The sequence below is a fragment of the Nicotiana attenuata genome, unplaced genomic scaffold (genome assembly GCF_001879085.1).
Source record: "Nicotiana attenuata strain UT unplaced genomic scaffold, NIATTr2, whole genome shotgun sequence".
In the NCBI taxonomy this organism is placed as follows: domain Eukaryota; kingdom Viridiplantae; phylum Streptophyta; class Magnoliopsida; order Solanales; family Solanaceae; genus Nicotiana; species Nicotiana attenuata.
In genome coordinates, this window is record NW_017671172.1 from 34,720 (window position 1) to 53,030 (window position 18,311).

Consider the following 18,311-nt stretch of genomic DNA (forward strand, 5'->3'; position numbering starts at 1 on the left):
ATCAACTTATCATTGGCTTGCATCTCGTTTACCACTCTTAATAGAATGATATTTACGGAATTACCTGGGTCAATCAAAACTCGTTTTATATTAGTGTCATGTACAAGTAAAAATATTACCAGTGCATCATTATGCGGGGTTAGCACGCCATCTGCATCTGTAGCATCAAATGTGATACTATCTTTTTCCAAAACCTGTCGAACTTGCTTCTCGTGGGTAACTGTAATTTTTGACACTTTCTTTGTTGCCGTGTATGTTACGCCATTGATCTCTTCCCCTCCACTTATGACATTAACCATCCTTTTTGGTGAAGGAGGCTCTGGTGATTCTTGCCTATTCTTTGTATATGCTTGTTTTCCCTTTTCACTATACAATTCAGTTAAATACCCTTGTTTTAATAAATGTTCTACTTCACCTTGTAATAATTTGCAATCCGTCATTTTATGACCATGATCGTTGTGAAACTCACACAAAAAATCGGGATTTCGCATGTTTGGGTTTGATCTCATTTCTTTTAGCCTCCATACCTTATCTCCCATGCTTCTTAAAACAGCCACCAATTCGGATGTGCTAACATTAAAACTGTAGCCTCCGATCTTTGCTTTCGAGCTTCCATCGTCATCTCGCATGTTACGTTCTTTCCCGAACCTTGATGATGAACCTGAGTCTCTATCTCTTGATCTAGGATCATACCTTGGATTTTCCCGTATTGAACGCGAATCCCTTCCTGCCGGTCCCATGTAAGGCTCGAACCTGTTCTTACCGGACCTTTTTTCAGTTTCAGCTCGTCTTGAACTCACCCTTTCATTTTTCCGAGACTGAATGATAGTATCTTCCTCTATCCGCAGCTTCGTGTTGTACCTATTATAAAAATCATTCCAAGTTGTTGCTGGAAATTCTCGCAAACTTTCTTTTAGTCTCCTCGTGGCTTCCAAGCTTTTCTCATTTAGATTACTGGCAAAGGCCATAGCCGCCCAGTTATCAGGTACACGTGGCAACATCATCCTTTCACGCTGGAATCTGTCTACGAATTCCCCGAGCAACTCTGTATCTCCTTGTTTTATTTTGAAAATGTCCTCCATTCGTTTTTCAACTTTTTAGCTCCCGAGTGTGCTTTGATAAATGAATCTGCAAGCTCAGCAAAAGAATAAATAGAATTTTCAGGTAAAAGAGAGTACCATGTTAATGCTTCTTTTGTAAGTGTTTCTCCGATTTTTTTGACCAATACTAATTCAATTTCTTGCTTGGTCAAATCGTTTCCCTTTACCCCGGTTGTAAATGCAGTTACGTGATTCCGTGGATCAGTTGTTCCATCATATTTTGGAATATTGGGAATCTTGAATTTCTTTGGAACTGGTAAAGGAGCGGCACTCGGCTTCTAAGGTTGTTGAGAGTATTTATCCATGTCTACTCCCTTGATTACAGGCGGCACTCTAGGTATCTGCTCTATGCGATCGCTCTGCTCCTTGAGCTGTTTTTGCAAAGTTAGTACTAAACTTTGTAAATCAGAATTAACTGGGTTACCTGACCCTCCATCACGAGATTCGCTGGGAGTTCCTCTGCTGCCTGAGTTAACGAGTCCCGAGCGCGAATTCTCTATGGTCGCGCTGTTGTTTGGAGGTGGAGTTGGTGGTACGGTTGGCAACCCGCTAACAAAAGCTTGAAGAGCATTGCTGACCTGTTCTGCAATTAATTGTTTCAATGCTGCATCGATATCTTGATCGTCCCCACGCTGGTCATTCATATGCGATTCAGATCTGTCAGGTGTCCCTTCTCTAGACTGACGAGGAGAGTTTCGTGGTGAGGAAACTGGTGTTCCATCTCCTTGTTGATTTTGCTGATTCAGCTGTTGTTGCTGATTTTGTTGGTTGTTGTCGTTAACGTTCGACATGGTTTTTTTTTGGCAGAAGGACGGATTTGGAACGTAAAAAGATTATCAGATTCCCGGTAACGGAACCAATTTGTTTCACCAGAAAATAAGGATTTCGGTCAAAGCGTAACTTTAGAAGAACTCGGGTTACTGATAATCGAATAAAGAAATAAATGTGTAACAAGAAAAGAAAATTTGAACTGAGAGAGTAACCAAGTAATCAAATTTAATGCAATGAAAATAAGTATATTCCAGTCACCATCAGTGTGTCCCATACAAATATTATTTCTCTCCTTTTATAGTTATTTCTAAGTACTACATTCTTTCCTCTCATAATAGAGCCATTATGAGCAATTAATGACATTAATGTAACGTTATAATTGATAATCGTAACTGTTTCGTGAAGATTCTATAACGTTTCCTCTCATTGATGCTCATTAATTGCAGATAATACGTATCTGTACTTTTTGCTAACTAGGTTCATTCCTCCGTCGCTTCTTCAAATCATCAAGAGATTCCATTAACTGTTCCTTTTGTTTTCTTGAATCTTTGCCCGTGCCTATTAAGGTTCGCGACTCTTTGAATACTCTTTGCCAGCTGTCCTTCTTCCATTGATCCACGTGCCTTGACATGTCAGCACATAATTAATTCCAAATGTTAAATTAATTTTTCCCAATACAGTACAGTATTACATAAAAGAAGAATCCATATTTATGGCCCAACAATAAAAAAGCTCATTCTCGCTCGTAAATTGTAAAGAAAGAAGAAAATATAATATGATGTTACTCTTAAAGTAAATTATTTGATTTATTTTGTCAAGACTCGCATTTAAAGACAGAGAAAAAAATTACCTTTTAGCCTTGAAGTTGGTATTGATATTCTTTCCAAATACCTGAAAAATAAAGTGATAAACACTTTGCAGTTGAACACTTTCGGTATATCTGAAAAAATTAAAGATCAATTAGAATCTCAACAGATAGAGGTATAGATATGAGAAATATTGCAAAAGAATGTTAAAGTTGTTGTTTCCTTCCCGTCTCTCAATGCCGTATGAACCTAATGTGACGCAAGTGAAGATGCAAAAATGATACCGCATTGGTAAACATCTCCTATACCAGCCCCAGGGCTTAGTTCAAGTGGCAAAGATTGGGGAACTTGTGACGAACATAGCCTAGTGTTTAAGTTTCCCAAATTTTAAAGGCTACGGTTGGTCCTAAGGGTTGGACCACATTGATTTCTAGGTTATAAAAAAAACACATCTATGGTACCATCATATTCTGTTCATTTATTTCTATTATACCGCTATGAGATCTTTCAATTGTAAATTTTCTTAATTCGTCTTAGATGATCTTGAACTTTAGTTGCTTATGCTCTAGGAAATTGCGTAGGAAGAGAGTTCGATAGATAAACTTTATGTAAATAATTATGTTTGCTTCAAGTTCTGGACATATCTACATTGTTAGTTTTAACAAAGATTGTTATGTCATGTGACTTTGGAGTTAACTCATTGAAAGAAAAAATGATCCATACCAGATTGAACTTGTCCCACTGTCTCTTCTTGAATATAGAAGATCTAAGTAATCCTTCTCTAAAGCGTAATCCTTCTCTAAACCACTATTTAATTTTTTCTGTTGTCCTAAAATTGATGTTTTATTTGTCAATATTAGCGTTCGACTGTGATCCTGATTGAACATGAAATTTTAAAAAAAACATAGCTATTCTACTAATGTTTCAATGTTGGAAAACATATTGTTTAAATTTCTGCAAATTTCTACTCTTGTTACTTATGGCTATGAAGCCAACACAAGCCAACATACGCAAGAAGAAATAAATAAAAGCTACCGTAACCAAATCTAATACTGAGAAAATTATCTATAGCTAGAAATCGCAACCAAATCTAAGTACATAATTCAACATCTCTGAAGATTATACAGCTACAACGAATTTTGAATTTAGAGTTTGAATATTTGAAACTTCCTGACCAAGTTAAATCTACTAATCAACAGAGATGCATGCATTCCATAATCCGAAACCCAAAAAGCCTACTGCATAGTCTTGATTAAACAGAGAGGAGGGCAACACTTGAGACAAAAAAAAAAGGAAGGAGAGACAGAGAATGTGGGAGAAACCAAGAGATGAGAAATATTACCTTTTTTCGGTGAAAATCTCAAAGTTTTCTCTCTATCCTGATGCAAGATTCTTGCCTACACTTTCTCCCTCATGCTTTATTATCTAACCCTAAAAATTCATATCTGATTTAAAAGAAAAAGGAACTTTAAAAGTTAAAATAAAGAGCATACATGCATATCTTTGGAAGAGGAGCTAACCAGTGAAGTGGGTGTACCTTTGAGAAACTGATAAAAGAAGCCATGGGGAAATGATCAGAAGCAAGATGGTTGAGAAAAAAACAAAGAAAAATGCGGTGGCTGAAGACTAATAGATGGAAAGACAATATTGCCCTTAATTTGAAATTTATTGACATGAAGCAACCATGTCGAAAAAATTGCTCTTCTAATATATAATATAATAAACAATGAAAATAAGAAGCAAGAATTCTTGAAAATTGAAGTACAAGATTTTTTATTACTATCTCTCCAACAACGTCTGACATTTGGGATAATTCAACGTCTGCCTTCACACATCCCAGATTTGTCAGTTATAGATAATTCGAAATATAATTCGATTCAAGTTTTGATTTTGAAGAGAGAAGGAAACACAATTCACTATAGATGAATTAAGGTGAGTTTATAATGTTGGGAAAGCAGAGTGTGGCGGGAGAGGAGGGGATAAAATTGGGTTGGGTGGTTAGGTGCCACGTGCATCCACCTCATACAAATGTTAGGCCACGTAGGTTTGATGGTGGCCATGGTGGAGAGGTTAACAGCAGAAGGACAATTTTGATCTACTTTTATAACGTCAAAGGCATTATAGGACCGATAGTATAACGGATGGTAAATTTGATCCTTTTCAAATAGTATGGCGGCATATTTGAACCTTTTCCCTATAATATAGTATGAAGTATGATGGTTAGAAATTTAAATGTCACAACTCAATTTCCGCTGTAGATCATGATGGCGTCCAACGTCGTCGTTAAGCAAGCCAACGGTGAACTACCAACTTAATTAATTTACTTTTGAAATTTTAGAATTTAATTAAAGAAAGAAATTAATGCATTGGAAATCATGAATACATACAATATTAGTAAGACATAAAATAAAAGGGTGACAATATTAAGCAAAATCATAACCATTTACTGAAATTTCTCAAAACCCGATTTCACAAGTGCATGAGCATCTACTAGAAATACAATACTAATACAACTGTCTGAAATATAAAATAGACATGATAACATAAATGAATATGAAGGATACTTCGTGTGTTGCAGATCGCAACATAGAATGCGGCTCACCGTATAGTCCCCGCAATAGCTATGCTTTTGTGCCCAAATGACCACCAGGAACATATACTTGCATAATAAGTGTAGAAGTACACCATGAGTACGTAAAGCAACGCGCACCTAGCAAGTATCGAGCCTAACCCCGAAGAAGTAGTGATGAGGGGTCGACATCGACACTTACTAGTGGTCCAATGAATCAAGTACAGTAAAAAGTAGAAAAGCTTGAAGTATGGTAAGTAAACAATGAAAATAGATATAGATACATAATACGATGCTCAACTAAACAGTAAAAGCAAAGTCCTCGTATACCGGATAGTACCTCAAATGGAATATATAATGGTCAACACCAGGTAAAAGGTCACATCTCAAGTAAGGAAAACTCATGGGTATACTGACTTCTTATCAAACAGTATACACCATTATGCCGAGGCGAGGCAGCCGATCCCATAAGAGTGTTTCATAGAACTGCCGAGGCGAACGACCTAATCCCGTAAGAGTGTCTTACAACATCCCGCCGAGGCAAACGCCCGATCCCATAAGAGTGTATTGCAATGATTCTGCCGAGACAAACAGCCCGATCCCATAAGAGTACCGTTGAGGCGTTCAGCTCGATTCCATTAGAATATGAAACTTTAACGAGTCCTTGACCCCACTCACAAAAATTACGTGTGAGTTATGACTTTCAAGAAAACTTCCGTTGAATTCGCTCAACGTGGGAGAAATCCGTAAGGGAAGTGCAATTTTCACGGCTAATCAAGTAGCTCGTCAAGTATCTAAAATAGCACGTCCATTACTCTATGCGAGTCTAGTCCCAGATTATAGTGTGAATAAAAGCATTTAAACAAGCAAAAGTAACTCAAATAAAACAATTAAAGCATGACGTGAGTCTAAGTCTACTCGGACATAATCAGGAATTCTTGCCTACGCACGGACACTCGTCACCTGATACGTGCGTAACTCCCATAACATGTTGCACATAAGTAATATAACACGTACGAGGTAAATTCCCCCTCACAAGGTCAGACATTAGATTAGCTTCCTCTGAAGTTCCATAACCGGCTCCAACGCCTCTCTAACACCCCCAAACTGATGCTCATCGTTCCGAAACTAGTCAGATAACATGCAAACCAATAAAAATATACCCCAATACTCATAATTTTAACAAGGTATAATAATTCTCAACTCTGCTCGAAAAGTCAACAAAGTCAACCCACCGGGCCCACGTGCCTGAATTCTGAAAATTTTCAAAGTTAAACATTATCCATAACACCACGTACTTAAATATATAATTTATTTCTAATTCCATGTCCAATTTCGTGGTCAAAATCCAAAAATACTAATTCTAGATTTTTCTTCAAAATCTCACAATCTTTACCAATATTCATGTTCAAATCCATATATAATTCATGTATTTAACTTACAATGTGTAGAAACCACTTACTTTATGATGGATTATGAAAATGCTCCTTCAAGATCGCCCCAAAATCGGCTCCAATGGAAGACATGAGATAAAAATGATCCCAAGCTCGATTTGCATTCTTATACACTTCCCAGACATTGCCCTTCGCGATCACGGTCTAAAGACTCGCGATCGCGAAGAAAAACACAACTGCTGACCCAAAATAACCTACGCAATCGCGACCTTCCTCACGCGATCGTGATACACAACCAGCCTCACCAACGCAGCCCAACTCCAACCCTTCACGAACGTGTATAAACAAACGCTAAGACCCAGTCCAAGTACCTACGCGATCGCGTGTCCTCTCCCGTGAATGCGAAGTACAGCAGGTCCCCAGCTCCAGTTTACTCTTCGAGATGGCATGCCCCCATCCGTGATCGCGATTCACATGAAGCACACCAGAAATCAGTGATAAAACAAGGATAATTTGGCCGAAACCATCCCGAAACACATCCGAGGCCCCCCGTGACCCCGTCCAATCACACCAACAAGTCCCAATACCTTATCCAAACTTATCCAAGGGCTCGAAATGCCACGAATAACATCAAATCCACGAATCGACGATCAAAGCCTTCTATTAACTTTCAAACATTCAAACTTCGCCGAACGTGTCCGAATCACCTTTAAACATCCTGAAACGACGCCAAATTTTACGTATAAGTCACAAATCACAATACTAACATGTTCCAATGCTCGAAATCCCAAACAGACATCGATAACACCAAAGTCCACTTCAACTCAAACTTAGAAAATTCTAAAACCTTTAAAATGCCAACTTTTCATAATAAGCGCTGAAATGCTCCGGACCATCCAATACTCAATCCAAACATATGCTCAAGTCCAAAATCATCATACAAACCTATTGGAACCCTCAAATCCCGATCCGAGGTCGTTTACTCAAAAGCCAAACCTTGTCAACTCTTCCAACTTAAAGCTTCTGAATTGAAATCAACTCCGAACTTTCCGAAATTCAATTCCAACTTCACGTACAAGTCATAATACCTAAAGTGAAACTACTCAAGGCCTCAAACCACTGAACGGCGCGCTAGAACTCAAAAAACCGGTCAGGTCGTTACATTAAACTTAAAATTTCTAATTTAAACTTGCTCTAATTTGTTTTATCGCTCAAAATAGCAAAAAGTATCAAATGCATTAAGATGCATGATGTATTCCCTGATGTTATAGCTCTATTTATCAGTGTAAGAATATTAGGCTAATGTCAATTTTCCCGGCCCGGAATGAACGGAGACTAATGCCCTATGCGTCCAGGAAAAAGGGTTCTAAAGGAGCTTTTGGCAAAGTGAAAAATCCCCAATCACTCAAAGAAAAGAATCCTATACCCCACCACTTCCTTTATATCTTTCCTAACTGTTTCAAAAACATTCAAATCATTCATTGTCTCTTCATTCTTCTCTAACTAGCATCAGTTAGGAAGATTGTTTGGCAGCTCTGCAAATTAAGAAGTTTCGAAACGTAGCAACTGCAATGGCCAATGTTAGTACTTAGTACCTCAAAACCATTCGTATAGCAGGATTTTCAATCAAACTTTCAATCTTTTTATTATATCAATCAGTTCGAAATTTACTTTTCATTTGTGCACTAGGTAGTGGAGCTTAAAGTTGGTCTGCACTGTGACGAATGCATCAAGAAAATCTTGAAGGCAATCAAGAAAATTGAAGGTAAGACAAGCCCTTTCACATCTTCAAATTCCTAAAAATTTCTTCAACTACCACCAGAATATGTATTCTGAAATTCTATTAGTGAAAATCTGGAATTGGATGGTGTATGGCAGATATTGAAACATATGATGTGGATAAACAACTAAATAAGGTGACAGTAACTGGAAATGTGACTACTGAAGAGGTCATCAAAGTTCTTCACAAGATAGGGAAACAAGCCACCAACTGGGACCAACAATCAACTTACTAATCTCTAAGCCACTTCTTTATTAGACGATTATACCTCTCTATAGGTTCTCCTAGTTTGATCTTTATGTATCTTATTGCTCATTTGATGGAGATTTTGGAAGTAGTTTTACATTCTAAATCTCGATAGATCAACCAAAATTAAAATCTAATTTACTATTCACAATATTGGTTTTGTGCATCTATTTTTCTTTTGGCATTTATTGGAAAAACAAGGTACAAAAGTGCAGGATATAAAACAAGCTATGTACATTAGCTAAACAGATCTAGCTAACTCAGTGAGTCAGGCGCTTCCGAGTTGTGATCCGCTCTACCTTGGCTGCTGAATAGGCCTAGGGCTCACTTTCACGTTCACGATCTTCGGCACCTTCTTCCCATACCTTGGGATTTCAGCAGCAACACGTGATTTATTCCATTTCAACATCCCCAAAGTGATCAACTCCTTCTTATTCTCCTCTTCTAATCAAAACTAAATAAATTACTTATAATTATTAAAATTAGTAAAGAAAAAACTGTATTAATAAATGATGATATACTTACGCTTGAAATCGTTGGAGATAAAATCGATACCAGGGAGAAAAGGAACATAGGTAGCGTCATCAGTAGAGTCGGGTTCGGAGAAGCATTCACGAAGCCAGTAATGGCGGAACCAGGGAGAAGAGTGAACGAGGTCCCACCACTGGTCCGAAAAGTCCTCCACTTCACGATATTCGGTAGGAATGAAAATTGGAGCGTTAGGATTCAGGGTTGAAGTCGCCATTGTTGATACACAAAACCAAAAGTCGGGTTCCGCAATATATAATATGCTTTGGTTTGTGGGTTGTGCGCACTTGGTTTCCACTGCCCACTTATTTAGCAAGATTAGATGGGATAACCCATTAATTATAATTCCTTCCGTCCGCTTTAATTATTTTTTTCTTATGATTTATAATATTTGATTTTTTTAACTATTAAGAAGAAATTAATTTTTTTTCTAAAATTGTCCTTGAAATAAAGTATCTATAAATGTTTGTTATATTTTTGATGAATAAATTAAAAAATTAATATAATTATTTTTATTATTAATTAATGTTAAAAGGTGAATTCTTAATATATATATATATATAATTAAAAAATCAATTAAAATATACCGGTGGGAGTACCTATTTTTCCGTTTTCTTTTCGTTACCAAAAATAGAGCTGCTATTTCTTTTCTGTTCAATAATAACTGTATATTGCGTTATTAAAAGTAAAACCAATAGAGAGGAGGCACATACAGCGTATAATCTAATGCAACGTGACACAGCACGTGAATCTAGTTTCAATCCATTGCGTATTTGCCTTACACGTCATTGTTATTATCCAATTCACTGACTTTGCCTGCCAAATTGGACCTTATAGGGCGTTACATCCAAGAAATGAAATAAAATTTCGAAGGCTTCTCGTAACTCTCATCTGGGCTATTGGTTCAGATGAGAACTCAGCGACTCCACTGGACTAGTATTGGGCTGTCCAAAGTGTTAATGCTTAACGCACAAATAAGACACTTCGGTGTCATTATTATATTTTTTTTTTACTGAAATTTTCATAAAGCATTAATTTTTAGTTGTAATTAGTTATCTATAGATACTATTTGCTATATTACGGATTATAGATACCTTTTATGTGGTTATAAGATGTATTTGATGTATTTAAGCTATTGTATTCATAAATACATTAGCGAAAATAGGCGTGGATCAGGGAAGTCCAGCTAATCAGTATTCGAGTGTATTCGACTGTATTCATGGAGTGAAACATGGGATTACAGCTGAACAAATTATTATATTCGACTGTATTCACGGCGTGAAATAGGGGATTACACTGTTTTCATAAGGGAAAAGTGAATCAATTAACATAATAGACTCCTAATATAACTCAACAAACTCAATTATAACACACAAATTTTGTATTTTCAGTTATAAAAAGGATTCTCAACCGAAAAATACCCCAAAAACATAGCAATCTTCAGAGAAATTATATAATACATCTGAATACATAAATTATATTAATTACAAAAATATATGAATACATTCTTGGCATATAGCGAGACAGTGAATACAATGAAATACATAGAATATAACGGGATACATTGAAATACAATGGGAAAAAAAACAGTGAATACAATGAAATACATGGAATACAACGAGATACATTGAATTACAATGAAAAAAAGACAATGAATACATGAAAATATATTGAAATACATTAACAGAAAATCAAGTTGCTCAGCCCCAAATTTCGCTGTCTTTGTTCAAGAACAAACCCTAATTCCCGGCGAATCCGCCGTAACGACGTTTGAAGGTACAATAAGCGACACCTTTGAGATTTGAAGGTACAACATGCGACACCTTTTTTTATTACCTGCTACCGCGTTGACTACCTTTCCCTTCGACACTTTTAACTGCTACCGCCACAGTGACTGTCGTCGTCGTCGATGGCGGAGAACCACCAGTATCTCCGTCAACGTTCACTTTCATTTCGGAACAGAGAAGGAATACGCTATTACGTGATCAACCAAAAGAGTGAGAAGAAAACTCCCTTTCCCAAATCAGTTTGTTTTGGGGAAGTTCAAAGGTTGGTTAATTCCCTTTTCCAAATCTGTCAAAGTTCTCCTATTACAATGGAGGATATCGACCGAGGGTAATTTTTTTTTAATCAAAACACATACAGTAAGTGGGCTTTGCACAAATCCGGTGGAAAGAGGAGGAGATCGGAAAGTTTAATGGGATGGGGGAAGAGAATGAGATGTATCAAAGTAGAGAGAGAAAGAAAATAGTGTAACTGATTAGCATATTTAGTGGCTTAGGGCTATTAAATATTTTGCTATAAAGTATCTATAGAATATAATTTTTTTAAATGGTATTTATTTAAAATAAATAAGGTGTTAACCTTTGCTATAGGAGGTAAAAATTCTTTTTTTTTAACCTTGCTTGGTTTATAGGCAAAATTTCAAGTTTAATAAGTATCATCCATTGTTTATTTTATGAGTAATATTTTTGATTCTTAACTTTAAAAATTTCCCCACGAACCAAGCCGGAGTCAATAAATCAACATCACTCATTTTCAAGGTTATAGAGTATAATTTTCTGTAATTCAGGTTGTTTGGGCTAGGGCCTTGCGATCACTTTATTGTGAAACGCAGTGGGCCAGTGGCTAAGTTCAGCATTTACTTATTTACTTTGATAGGAGCAATTTTGAAGAAATTCAAAAATAGCCAGATTTATATGTGGCAATTGAAAAATAACCTTTGTTTCAAAAGTAATCGAATTTTAGTTATTTTTTACGTAAAGATAAATCTGAACGAAAACATTGTTCAAAATCCGAAAAATATCCCAGCATACTATACTAGAGTTCCAGCATAATATACTGGACTTCCAGCATAATATGCTGGAAGTTCATATATAGGTGCTCAAATCTCCAGTATATTATGCTGGAACTTTCCGTGTGTTGGAGTTCCAGCATAATATGCTGGAAGTTCATACACAAGTGCACTAATCTCCAGTATATTATGCTGGAACTTTCCGTGTTGCAGTAAAATAGTGGCTATTTTTGAATGACTTTGTAAATGTTGGCTATTTTTTAATTACCCGTCCGAAAACTAACTAATTCGTTTTCCCAACTTGGCTATGGGATGGATCTTCTTATAAGATTAGTTCGATAACATTACAGCCTACAGGCAAAGGATACATGAAAATTTCAACTTTTCAGAAATGTTCCGTTTATGATTTCAAATTTATGTGACATGATATTAAAAGGGGACGATTGGAATACTAAGGGTAGAGCGATAAATCGCCACATATTATAACAAGTCATTAGTCATTTGACTATTTTTGAGTTTCTTGATTGTTCGCGGATAAAAATTTATACTCAGTCAATGAAGTTTTCATCTATGTAATCCACACGATGAAAATCTAAAGTTTCTTTTTATAGCCGAAGTATCCCATAAATTATATATGTTAATTTTTCTTTTCTTTTTTGCTAATGTGAAGCCATTTATTTAAAACGAGAATTTAAAAAGTTAATATTTCATGATCTTCATAGTCACTAGCTCACACCGTTTTTCTGTTTACTATCTATCTATATCTAGTCGTTCAATTACGGAAGCTATACACCTTGTTAGGCGATTGGTGGAACTGTACAGAGAAAGAAGGATCTGCACATGGTGTTTATTGACCTAGAGAAAGCGTATGACAAGGTTCCTAGAGAAGTTCTCTGGAGATGCTTGAAGGCAAAAGGTGTGTCGGTTCCTTACATTATGGCGATTAAGGACATGTATGCTGGGGCAAAGACTCGAGTTAGGACAGTAGGAGGCGATTCTGATCATTTTCCGGTTGAAATGGGATTACACCAAGGTTCTTCCCTCAGTCCGTTTTTGTTCGCCCTGGTGCTGGACGCGTTAGCACACCATATTCAAAGGGAGGTGCCATGGTGCATGCTATTCGCCGATGACATAGTTCTGATTGATGAGTCGCGAGCAGGTGTTAACGATAGGCTGGAGGTTTGGAGACAGACTCTTGAGTCTAAGGGTTTCAAGCTGAGCAGGACGAAGATGGAATACCTGGAGTGTAAGTTCAGCACTGAGCCGGGCGAAGTGAACGTGGATGTGAGGCTTGAATCATAGGTCATCCCAAGTAGAGGCAGCTTCAAGTACCTTGAGTCGGCTATCCAGGGGGGAGGGGAGATCGATGAGGATGTTACACATCGTATTGGTGTAGGATGGATGAAGTGGAGGTTAGCATCTGGAGTCTTGTGTGATAAGAGAGTACCACCGTTACTCAAAGGTAAGTTCTATAAAGCGGTTGTTAGACCGGCCATGATGTATGGGGCTGAATGTTGGCCAATAAAGAACTCACATATCTAGAAGATGAAAGTAGCATAAATGAGGATGCTGAGGTGGATGTGCGGGCACACTAGGATGGATAAGATTAGGAATGATGATATTCGGGAGAAGGTGCATGTGTCTCCCATTGATGACAAGATGCGGGAAGCGAGACTCAAATGGTTCGGGCATATCCAGAGGAGAAGTCCAGATGCACCGGTAGGAGATGTGAGAAGCTGGTTGTGGAGGGCACGAAAAGAGGTAGAAGGCGGCCTAAGAAGTATTGGGGAGAGGTGATCAGGCAGGATATGGCGAGGCTTCAGATTTCCGAGGACATGACACTGGATAGAAAGATGTGGAGGTCGAGTATTAGGGTTGTAGGTTAGGAGGTAGTTTGACTCTTTCCTTTCTTTGTACCATTGCGAGACCAGTCTGGTAGAATTTTTGTCTAAGATAGTTAGTGGCAATGTTGTGTCTTACTATTTCACTTTTCAGCACAGGAACTATTTACTAGCTATCGCTTTTGCTTTGCATCTTTCTTCTGAATTTTATATTGTTCCTGTTTTTCATATGATATCTTTGCTGATACTAATATTGTCTCCTTTTGTCTTTTTGTTTTTTTGAGCCGAGAGTCTTTCGGAAATAGCCTGTCTACTCCTTCGGGGTAGGGATAAGGCTGCATACACACTACCCTCCCTAGACCCCAGTAGTGGGATTTTACTGGGTTGTTGTTGTTGTTGTTGTATCTATCTATCTATCTATCTATCTATCTATCTACCTATCTATATCTATCTATTCTATATTGTTATAAAAGCATGAATAAAATGTTGGGTTACAAAAATAACTGATCACGCCCAACTATGCCTTATAAAAAGGACAAAGCGATCGCTGCAAATATATTCCGGTTAACAAGTCCGGAGTCGAATCTCACAGGGAATTAGCCAACCGATCACAGCTATTGGGCTCACAGAAATTCACGTATTCAATCTTCAGAGATGTTTGAGTAACAAAATGGGTGTTTATTAACTAAATATTACGTAATAAAAATGCAGTAAATTAAGACTAGCTATAGACTGATTGTAAGCAAGAATGAGAATGGTCTAGGGTTATAATTTCCCCTCTTGTCGGAATCCTTTCCGCTATGTTTGCTATAAATTTGCCTAAATCTTCTCTATCGATCCTGAGTACTCTAACTGTCGAAACTCTCTCCCGAGTAATTACAACAATATACTAGTCATATTCTCTTGAATTACGCTAGCTGGCCTTAGTTACAGCTCACTTAGATCACACCCAAGGTTTCGTTATCCCTAATCCCATCTTTAAACCCTTCGTATTGATCCCTCATATACGTTAGGAGTGGTGTTGTTCAATAACTACCTAAATATACACTCTCTCCCGAGTAATGCATACTAAATAGGCACAGCCGATTGAGGGCCCTTCAATCAACATCAATCACAATATAGTTGAACAAACAGAGAAATTCATAAGGCAAATCTATATTAACATATCAGAAATTCATCCTCCAAGAGGTTCCATCAAAACCCTAGATTAAATGTTTAGCTACTCATGGTAAAATAAGATAAAGCCATAAAATAATTCATAATTTACAAAATAATGATAAAAGGAAGAATAATGAAAAACTCTAATGGTGTCTTGATCTTCTCACACTTGTTCTTGCCTCCAATTGAGTCTAAAAAGAAGTTTTTTTTTTTTTAACTTGGGCGAGTTTGTTGAGTCTATATAGGGTTAGGATAAGTTTCCCACGCTTTACACTTTGGCCCCTGGACTTTCTTAGCATTCTCCAGATCGACCGCGGTCCGACTGCGGTCGTTTTAGACAATTATGTTTTTGCGCCTTTTTCCACCGCGTTCCAGCCGCGGCCTTACCGCAGTCGCGATGGACTGTTGCCCATTTTTTCTTCGTCTTTTCTTGCTCGTTTTCATCCGGGCTCTTCTCGATTGGCCTTGTATCTACATATTTGACCCCAAAATACTCTATATCCTCCTCCTAACTCGGAGTAGCTCCTGCAAAGCATAAATACTTCAATTAGAGCATTTTGTTATCATTTAGCACTTAAAACATCAATAAAGTATGGTTAACTTAGAGCATAAATAGCATCTACATCGCATAATATAGGCTACTATCAGCACCCCACACTTAAACCGTTGCTAGTCCTCTAGCAACAAAACCACACTCTATAGGCCTAATCATCACTGGGTCACTTCCATACTCCTTATACCAAGAATAATTCACATAGGTAGACTACCTTAGCGTAACATCCTAACCTTAAGAGTGGACTCTCTCTCTCTAGCCACGTAATGTCCCTAACCGGCTTTCATACTCTCAATCAGAGGTCCAGACTTACCTTCCCTTCATGAATCACGTGCCTACTCACCACAAAAGAGACTTGTGTCATGGTCATTGTAATTCACACACTGAGGAATTCAAATACGTAAGATTCCACTCACCCTCAGAAATAAATTCTTATGCCACAAACAACGCACCATAGGCTTGCCCGTAGTGTAATACTCGACTAATCGAGCTCATTTGGTCTAGAATCCAGTAGAACTTTATTTGGTTGTAATGTTGGCTGCGGGACAGGTAGGATACATATGGGTATAGTGACTACACCTCCCTAAGCACTTCAATATATTTTTCACTTTTAAGCGCATACCTTTGTCAAACCTTCATTCCACCTTTACATCATTGAGTTAAACCCCCTACTTCTTTAAGCACACGTTTTCTTTTAAAAGCCACCACCATTTTGAGACTTATTCTTTTAAAAATTATTCAGCTCAGCCTCTTCTTTTTTTTTAGAGATTCTGGTGGCTTCTAGTATTGCTTATCACACAGTGCACCCTTTTTTTTTCATGTCTTCTTAGTTCCACTCAAAAGCCCAACCAACCACCCCACACTTTAACTTTTCCATATTCATTACAATTCAAGTGCTTCTAAGAGGTGATAGGGTTCAAAAAGATAGACAATTCACAACTTGGGTAAATACCAAACAAATCTATACAATTGTAAAACAACAACAACCGTCCCCCACCCTACACTTAAAGATTTGGCATGTCCCCATGTAAAAGAAATTAAAGCAGAGTAAGGTAAGGGGAATTCCCTGGTGCTCAATCCTGATCGGAGACGGTGCCAGGATCGAGGTGACACGCTCGTCCTAGCGCCCGGAGCCAACCCATGATCTTTTTCTCTGACCTAGCACTTTGAGTAGCCAAAGTTTCAACTCTAGCACTCAGGTCATTGACCGAAGTGTGTAGGCCAGCCATATCCTGCTCCAAGGCTATCATCCGGGTACTCCGGCGGGCTTGTGACGGGCCCGCCTCATCAGCAATCTGCACCGGTGGGGCGGCAACATGCATAGCTCCCTTATCATCATCATCATCATCCGCCACAGCTTGCTCTTTCCCAACTGTGATTTTGCTAGCCTTGAATGGGGCTTTTAATGGCAACTTCCCATCTACTATGGGATTTTCGGGAACTCGTGAAGCACGACACAACTTGGTGACCAGGGAACGGAAGTAGAACCCTTTGCTTGTCTCCGTGGAGCGAATGAACATTTCATCCTGAATGAGCCGGGCCACGTCAAAATCGTGGTGGTTTACGAAATACCAAATCGTCGCTGCTCTTGGCGCATTAACATATGTAGTGTTGCTGGATGGCAGCAAACGACTGTTGATGATCGTTAGCCAACATTTAGCTTCCCAAGTGAGAGATTGGGAGTTCAGGTTCATTCTCGGCTTTATCCATATTGGATCCCGGCCAGCCACACAGATTGTTTGAACAATTAGGTTCAACATAACAGGTGGGCTCTGATAATCTTGGTAATAATCCGTCTCTCCAGTGAAGACCGGCAAGCTGTACACTCGGCGGATGGCCTCAAGAGACGCATTCACTGGGGTATTTCGTACCGTGACAACCCTATCAACATGGTCCGGGCAATTAGCATAGAATTCCCTTACCATCATTACATTGCCCTCTTATGGCTCATTAAAGAAGATGTCCAGCTGACGTCTCCTCAATTCTTCGTAGATACTTGGGCATTCAACTCGCAAGGCATGCCTGTCAATGTGTACTTCAGGCACCGGCTTCTTGGATGTCTTTGCATTAAACCTATCTTGAGCCGCTTTGGAGACAAACCGGGTGCTGTCAAACTGGCTCGAACTAGCCTGAGCTCGAGCTCTGAATGAACCTCCTGGCCCACTAGCGGAGGAACCTGTGGCATGTCTTTTCCTTGATTGATGCATTGTGCCTGACAAAACAAGGGCTACTATTAGTGAGGGTTTGAGTTGTGTGAACCCTGGGTGGTTACTCAGCCTTCACCACCACCATGGTCACATTAGCCATTACAGCTCAATGGGGTAATTTCACAAGCACCTAGTGTGCATGGAACTATGATTTAACGCACTTATCCCATGAAAGTACAAACTCCCCCCCAAATCAACCACAATCACTACACAAACTCCACTCCACCACAATCAACTTCACACAACAACACCATGCTCTTCTCTACTATATTCTACATATTACCCACTAAAAAGAAGAAAAGAAAACCAAATTTTTTACTATAGATACTACAACAAATCTAACATTAAAATTGCAAAAGAGAAGGGGAGAAGAAGAGAGAACGAAATCATGACATACCTAAGACTTGTAGAGTTGGAGTGTAATGGAGGTTGGGGAGGAGGGGAGTCGGAAGTGGGTGTGTGTGTGAGAAAGAGAAAGGGGTTTGTGAGAGATAGGAAGAAGAAGAAGAAGAAGAAGAAGAAGAGGCGTGGGGGTTAGAGAGTTAGAGTAAGAAGGGGAGTGGG

At 38.4% G+C, this 18,311-nt stretch overlaps 2 protein-coding genes across 3 annotated transcripts; one reads left to right on the forward strand and one right to left on the reverse strand.

Moving 5' to 3' along the window:
- The first annotated feature begins 7,995 nt into the window (after positions 1 to 7,995).
- Positions 7,996 to 8,817, forward strand: LOC109206429 (copper transport protein CCH). The gene is made up of 3 exons (XM_019369249.1): positions 7,996 to 8,220; positions 8,330 to 8,405; positions 8,519 to 8,817. The coding sequence occupies exons 1-3, from the start codon at positions 8,212 to 8,214 to the stop codon at positions 8,653 to 8,655; spliced, it is 222 nt and encodes a 73-aa protein (XP_019224794.1). The 5' UTR covers positions 7,996 to 8,211; the 3' UTR covers positions 8,656 to 8,817.
- Positions 8,818 to 8,819: 2 nt separating this feature from the next.
- Positions 8,820 to 9,503, reverse strand: LOC109206427. 2 transcript variants are annotated; one of them, XM_019369248.1, is made up of 2 exons: positions 9,192 to 9,503; positions 8,820 to 9,107 (listed from the first exon to the last, which is right to left on the reverse strand). In XM_019369248.1, exons 1-2 carry the CDS (start codon positions 9,409 to 9,411, stop codon positions 8,962 to 8,964), a joined length of 366 nt encoding a protein of 121 aa, XP_019224793.1. In that variant the 5' UTR covers positions 9,412 to 9,503; the 3' UTR covers positions 8,820 to 8,961. The 2 variants fall into 2 exon arrangements, with proteins under 2 accessions (XP_019224793.1, XP_019224792.1); XM_019369247.1 differs by having other exon boundaries at positions 8,820 to 9,110; positions 9,192 to 9,501.
- Positions 9,504 to 18,311: the final 8,808 nt, after the last annotated feature.